The following is a 7,928-nucleotide window of genomic DNA, read 5'->3' on the forward strand; positions in this document are numbered from 1 at the left end:
AGCCTTGTTGGAAACTCTGAGTTTTTCCAAGTTAGTTTAATCAACTCTAAGTTGGTCAATCCGTAGTTGAACATGTGGGTAACAAGTACTATGGAAGACCGCTTTTACATTTATTAAAAGCGCTCTCCTCTCTTGTTGTTCCATTACTCGATCACTAAATTAGGATTTTTATGAATTTAATCATAAAGGACAAGCTTACAACCTTAGTAAACATTTCCCTTAAAACCAAGAAAGATCTGTTCACCACTCAAGTGTTAATAGTTTGAAAGGTTGATATGTGTTAATGCTCATATGCTATAACAGATTATGTAGAAAGGTGAGGATCCCTTGAGATTATTTTATGGTATTAAAAAAAGGGTTTGAGTCCAACAGTAGTGCATACTTTGACTTGTCTAATAAAACTATAATGTTAAAAAGAGTACCAAAATTGTCAGCAGTCTACCATTACAGCTACACTTGTGTAAATGAGGTTTAGACGTGTTTTAAGGGTGAAGCACAAAGAGCGTCATTTCATGCCCTAAAACTCCAGCTTCTCTGGAAAGGTGGGAACGGTTTCTTGAGGTTTAAAAACATGAGATGAGGTTTAAGCCGGGGGGGTTTCTCAGGAATGACAGCAGCTTTGCTTTCCTCAGTGGGAAATCGCTTTTGGTACACCTCTGGGTAAGACTTCTGGAACTGAAATGGAGAAGAAATGAAAATGTTCATTAACCAAAGACAATTTAGCGTTTCATGTCCAAAATATATATCAGGAGAGATTCAGAACTTTGACTTTGTGTACACCGTCCCTACATTTCACTACCGCTGCAAAAATTCAACAATAAGGGAAAAGTTTTCTTATTTTATGATTTCTATTTGAAAAATCTTTTTATCATGAAAGACAAAAAAAAAAACAACTCTTAATGTTGGCAACTAGTTTCCCGAGGTCAAATGTGCAATCACATGTGGAAGAATGCAGCCACAATGGCCTGAAAGAACCTTGGAAAGTTGATCTAGAGCCTTAATCTGTCTTGATGCAGTCACCTTTGTATTCAGCCCTATCCATTTATTACCCTTATCTGCAAGACAAATGTGAGCACCAGGTGTGAACAGAGCCAGCGACACTACATCATGTTTTACCGACTGGTTCCCTTATTAAAGGTTTCTGGATCTACAGTCTAATAATATTCTCCATCCCTCAGCAATTAATATTACATTTGAGTAAACCTAACAAAGGTTTAAAAATTGTTCTACTACATGCAAGAAAATGAAGGGAGTAGTTTCTGGTTCTGATACAATTTATCTTTCTATGCAAACATACAAATGATGTATTGGTTTTCTTTGGCCTTTAAAGCTATAAGATCATCAGACAAAGGTGCAGAAAAATTATCAGTACAAGTAATCACAGCTTTTAATATAGTTTCCCATTATTGAATTGCCTATTGTCTGGCTTTTTAGGTTGAATCTTCAAAGTATTCTTAAAAAAAATAGAATTAATAGGTAACATGTTTTATGCATAAGAGACTGTGACATGTGTGACTGAGTATGTTGCAGTTTCCAGGATATAAATGGAAATATGACAAATTCTTCTGAAGAGAAAGGATATGAAAATTCTCCCAGCTCATCAACTGAGATCAGTTTGAACTTTTTTAATATGGATGCACGATATTGGTATTTTGGCCGATATCCGATATGCCGATATTTTAAAACTCATGTAGCCGATAACCAATATCGATACCGATGTTAAAGCTGGACAAAAATAAGTAGTCATTGAAAATAGCAGTTTTGTTATCCATTTCTGACACTTTAAAAAATAATATACTCAAATATATTTTCATATGCTGATATCAAATAGATTTTTAAAAACGCGGTATCGATTTCAAAATCTGGTGAAATTTCATCGTTCTGTTACAAACTCTCGTGATATTTTGCAAATTCTTGTGAGATTTTGTTAGTAAAATAGATCGATACCGTGTCAATATATAAACATATAAAAATATGGCAAAATTTCGTGAATTTTCGGGGGATTTCTTAGCATAACGATGACATATAACAATGTTTCATTAGTAAAAAGAGATTGATATGGTGTTTTTAAATGGCAATATATCAGCATATGAAGATATTGTGATATTTTAATGTATCAATATTTTTTAAGTTTTTAAGTATGTAAAAAAGAAGTTTTGGAGGAAGAAGAAGTAGTAGTATTTTTTATTTTATTTTTTTAGACTTTAGAAACTGAGAAGCTGATCAAATATCGGGTTAAATATCGGTGGGGTGGCCGATGTCCAATATTCAGTTTTAAGGCCGATACAGGCCGATACCGACAGGGGGCCGATTATATCGTTCATCCCTATTTTTTAATGTGTGTGCATACCTGTTTGAGTCTTTTCCTTTTGTCTTTAGCAGGGAGTTCTTTGTCTGCAATCAGGCCTTCTAACAGTTGTTGCAGGGGGATCTGCGTACCTATTACCTTCTGCTCCTCACAGTCCACCCTCTTAATCTGTCTGCAGAAAGCCGGGGATGCACTGAAATCTGTATCCGAGCCTGCATATTTGATCTGATGGAAGACAGGAAAGAAGTGTTCAGTTAAACTTCCCAAATGTTCACAAGAAACTTTATTCAGATTTGTTAGAATGTCTGTAAGCTGTTTAAAATGTGTTTTATCAAAATTTAAATGTGGAGATAATATACTGGGGTGATGTCCAGTTGTCAGTCAAAATTCTCCATTCCTGTAGTGTTACCTTAAAAGTTTGGATTATGTTTATTCTTATTTGGAACCATTCAGAATTAAAGCCCATTTACCAGCTGAACAAAAACAACTCTAACTCTAACTCTGCCAACACCCTCTGTGACATAATTTGTCCTTGGTAGTAAATTATCTTTTAATTTTTAAAGTTCTGACAGTCAAATGTTTCTTCAAGTTAAGGGGCTGTTTTAATTAAGCTCTTTGGGTTTTATGATTACCAATTTAAAACATGCATTCGATCAGAAGAACCTGGTTCTTCTTATACTTTATGATTAAAACACAAACACTGCAGTTATGAGCATTTTTGTTTTTTTCTTTATATCACATAAAGCCATTAAGTCTGATTTTAGATATTAAAGATTTTGATTACTGCGTTATAAATCAGTGTAAAGATTAGAGGATATTTTAATCACAAGTTTATTACACATCTCCAAGTTTCCCGATGTGCTAAATATTAACTCTCCAAATACTTTCATTATCTGATTCGTAGACAAAGACTGGAACAATCAATGCTGATGTGTTCTGATAGTGAAAGCAGCTGTTCCAGGCTTCTGAACGTCAGCAGGTGTTGGCGTATTTTGAAGCTGGTGAGAACGGGGGCAGTGTGTCCTGCTGAGCTGCTGTGTGGAGTTATTTAAAGTGGAACAGAGAAAAACAGCACAGCGGATATCAATTTAGGTTGATAACAGGTTCAACTAGAATTAGTACATTTCCAACCAGTAGTTTTACTACAGGGAAATTCTTACTGCTTAAAACTTTGCAATATTACTTGCTATAAAGGTACCGGTATAGGGAATTTATTTTTCAAAAGCGCAAAAAGACACTTCAATACAGACACATGGAAGTGAAAGTAAAGCTGTTTTATTTTATCCACTAAAGAGAACAAAGGCTGAGATTTCAATTTACTTCAGACCTTAGAAAAGCTAAAGCAAGACATTTTGCAGGATGATTTATTAAGGACGTGAGCAGTTGACAGCTTCCAGCAAGCCATCAGAAAATAATGTGAAGCACTTTCATCTATACACTTTCTTTAGATCTGTTTGCTTTGCTGGCTCCCATCATTTCTTAGACTATCAGAATTACAGCCAAGGGCAAATAAAACCAAGTCTACAATGTCAGATCATTCAAACAAAACAAAAGTGTAAAATTACACTATTAACTTTTAAGAACATATTTCATTTGTACTATTCTATTTAGATTTTTTTTAATGAAAAAAACAAAAAAAAAACAAGTAAAACGATCATGTAAACTGAAAGACATTCTTGGTGATTGAAGCAATATGAAACCGAGTGGGATGAAGAAAAGGAACACCACCAGCCCCACTATTACTTATAGTCTTTATGTGTCTGTAATAACATTTATGTTATTACAGACACATAAGAGGGTGGACTGTGTGTAACATATATTTAAGTTTTGCTACTGGGACTAATAAAGTTATTTCCAGTATTTATTTATGGAATATGCTCAATACATTTGAAAAAACCCTAAAGAAAAAAATGTGAGTATTCTGTTATCTAATGTTGTATACAAATACTATTATATAAAATGTTAATATTATTACATTTATAGCACTAGTGCTGATGCAGAAAAGTAATTAGGAGCTTATTTCCATTCTAACTCATGACAGTGACCTTATTAAGAGTTTCTGATAAACCTAAAGACATTATTTGCACTGTGCGCTCTCCTAAGACCACTGCACTGCATCACAGCTGCTGGACCATCGTAAATGAATGGGAGTCTTTGCTGTGCAATTAGGATTTGCTTGACTTAAACTGCCCTTGAGCTAAAAAGCCTTAGACAATTAGTGGGACAGTTTACAGAGGCAATATTTCTCGGTTTATTATCTCCAATAGCTACTTCTAAGGGCTTAATGTTTGGTTCCTCTCTTTCCAGCAAACAATTAATTGTTGTGTCGCAACAGGCAGACATTAAATGCTGGTTTCATTAAAAGCTGCCCGAAAAATAACATTTTTACAAATAATATATAGAGAGCTCAAAAAAGAATATTTAATAAATATTAGATTTTTATCTTTTCAGAATTCCACTTTATTATCCTTAACGGACAACAGCTTTAAATACAGACCATCAATTATCTGCCTTCTTTGTTTTCTGGTGTAGTTAAACAAGATGTACAGAGGATTAAACCAAACCCCTTAGAAGTTAAATTTATAATTCGTCGTAGGGAAACGGCTGTTCCAACCGTTTCATTTCCAAATTCTCCCGAGTGGTGCACTACTTTACACGAGTGAATAAAGTAAATGTGATTGGTTGATTATCAAGAGAGGGGGATTGTTGTGGCGAAAGGTTCACAAGCGAGTTTGGTTGTGGCCGGTTTCTTTGAAGCATTTTGCTAACCAGTTAGCAACTTAGTGCTAGCAGGTTCCCAATGGGAAATTACATTAAGACCAAGTAGCACTAAATTCGCGACTAAGAAATGACACTCTCAAGGAACGCTATGGACAGCAGAAACATGCAAGAGGAGGAGAGTTTTGTGTCCGAGGTCATGGAGGAGTCTCCTCCGTCACACATTTTTTATTTAGAGGAGGAAAGCAGGAAGAGGACGCCAGAAGCTTGGTTTGGTGTAGAAGGCTTACAGCCGTACATGTTTGAGCCCTTGCCTCGCAACGCTGCCAGTTCTGTTAACTCTACGCCGCCAAAGACATAGACGTCCATCCCTGTGAACACTGAGACGGAACTCAATGGGAAAGGAAATGATTCTTATTTCTTATTCAACCGTTGCGTATATTAGCTGCGACATATGAATCAAGATGACAGAAAACCGTTGATATATGATTGGCCGAATTTAGGTGTACAAGCTGACGTATAACTAACTGGCCTGCATAAGATAACGAAAAAAAAACCCACAGACAGGATTTTTAAAAAAAATAGAAATGTTCTATATTTTTGTATAATATGGGTTGATAAAGTGCACATTTATATAAATGTTTAAGCCAGAATTATTTGACATTTAAATATGATTTCCCTACAACTTTAAAGAAATGTATAAGGAGCAAACCAGTGATACCATAAAATAAAGTATTTAGTTATGTCCTTAAGTCCTGAAGGCAGTTTGTCATAAACCTACTTTTAAAAGTTGCTTTATAATTACAACCTTCCACCACCTGTTGCAACAGATATTTAAACTCATGAGCACCGTAAAAACAGAACATGCTGAATAGATACGTACGTCCTAGAGTGACGTGTACAATCAAGCTAAATGAAAACTGCTTAACTTTAACTAAGAAAAAAATAAATAATCTGTAATATACACATCATCACTGCTGAATGCTTTATGTTTGAAACATTAAACTGCATCAGCAGTACGCCCACAAATTCAATCAGATTCAATAAATACTTCTGGACATCACTGCTCTATATCTGAGATTTCCAGTGGTCAATGCTGCAGTTTACAGCCCAGTAAGATGCTGTAAATTTGCTCTAAACAAAGAGCTTTAACAGAGGCCACAGGCAAACTAAAAACATGTTGGTAACAAAGAATCATGACGTAAATCAGAACGAAACAAAACAGAGGAAACACAGCAGGACTAGTGAGTCTCAAATACATAATAATCTATTTTTACATAAATAGTAACACTAGGTTGATGGCAACTTTTTATTTCTAAACTTGTCTTTCATTGCATGGCCAACAATTTTCTTACTAGCTCCAATATATACCTAAGGTTTGTATTAGTGAGTAAATATTACCGAAATATTGATAACAAAACAGAAACAAATATATTACACTATCAGTGCCAAATTGGAGCCTTCAACCTACCTGTACGATTTGGAAATGGAAACAATTCAAGTTTGTTTTTATCACTCAAATCATTATTGCATTAAGGCTATATGTGTCAAACTGACCTGAGCTCTTTTTAAATGTGACAGATGCTCCTCCACCTGACATCGCAGCTTGGTATTCACTTGGAAGATGATGTTGTGATGCTCCATCATAAAGGTCACCAGTTTGGTAGCAAGCAGCTCATCCAGGTCCATGTCATCGGCGGAGCCCAGGACACAGGGAGAGAACATCTGCACCATCTGCACACCCATCACAGAGGAACGGGACATAAGAAGCAACTTCATTATCAACTCAATTACGTTAGAGTCAGTATAATGAGGATGGAGGAAATGAATGACACATTTTGTGCTGCTAATGAAATAGATATTTTGTAAACATGCATTGTATCAGACTCTAGTCTAACTATAATTGAACATCTAATACAGGGTGAGTTTCCTTATTAAGAGCAAGATTACATTTCTTATATAAAATCATATGTCAAACATTTTTAAAAAGCTTTCCAGAGGCTTCTACTACAGGAAGTTAAACCATTTAACCTTAATCTTTAGGACAGCACCACGTTGTTACATAACAAGTAATATTCTCAATGCAAAACATAAAAACCTTTAAGCTTGAGCAATCATATGTACATTTCTATTGATCCACAGTATCTATTGACTATGAGCTTTTCTTGGTACATATATCACACTCAGGCAAAACAATACAGAAAGAGCTGCCCTTTGACACTTGAAAGCTGCAAGAGAGCAATTATCCAAAGTTTAAAAAGAAAGTGTTGATTTTGTGCTAAGCTGAAATGTCTGGCAAGAGAACTTTGTGGTGTCTGAATACTTTGGGGAAGAAATCTTACAGTGACAGGAAAAGCTTAGCCCTCTGTGAATATGGTGGATTTTCATGAATAATGTTTTACTCTATGAGAGCGTACTAAATGTGTTGAGACGGGCAGAACGGTGAAAAGCAACAAAAACAAAACTAACTGGAACATTTAAGCTGAATTTTTATCTAAATTCTTGATCTATGTGGACATTTTTATAGTCTCCAGTACTCAAACACAAGGGTACCAAGGTGACTCTATAGGTGACTTTATATTTGCTTGCATAGAGCTTCAGTAAAAAGCATCTTGTTGGACTTATTAATCATAGATAGAATTCTTAATCACATACATTAAAAAAATATTTGTAAAATTTATAAAAATCAAAAAACAAAACAGATGCATATTTACTAGTTGCATCCAGTTTTTAAAATCAAACATGTAAATGAATAAAAAAATAAATAGACAAACCTGTACATATGAGGGAACAGTGATAAGTTCAAGTAGGACTGACCAAATCCAAATAAATAATCTGGATGCAGACACTTTCAGAGCCAGGCCTCTCATGATAATAAATTGTGCTGGACGATTAATCGTCC

The 7,928-nt window shown here is 35.0% G+C and overlaps 1 protein-coding gene across 1 annotated transcript in view; it reads right to left on the minus strand.

Moving 5' to 3' along the window:
- Positions 1-211: 211 nt before the first annotated feature.
- The window catches only part of LOC107099329 (DEP domain-containing protein 1B-like), a 15,693-nt gene continuing 7,976 nt past the window's right edge, over positions 212-7,928 (minus strand). Inside the window, exons 7-9 of the mRNA XM_015397405.1 lie at positions 6,584-6,760; positions 2,351-2,533; positions 212-675 (exon numbers count right to left, since the gene is read on the minus strand). Of these exons, the coding sequence (XP_015252891.1) occupies positions 511-675; positions 2,351-2,533; positions 6,584-6,760 (525 nt within the window). The 3' untranslated portion in view covers positions 212-510. The remainder of the gene's footprint in view (positions 676-2,350; positions 2,534-6,583; positions 6,761-7,928) is intronic.

This window comes from Cyprinodon variegatus, unplaced genomic scaffold, assembly GCF_000732505.1.
Source record: "Cyprinodon variegatus isolate N-32 unplaced genomic scaffold, C_variegatus-1.0 Scaffold860, whole genome shotgun sequence".
Classification (NCBI taxonomy): Eukaryota; Metazoa; Chordata; class Actinopteri; order Cyprinodontiformes; family Cyprinodontidae; genus Cyprinodon; species Cyprinodon variegatus.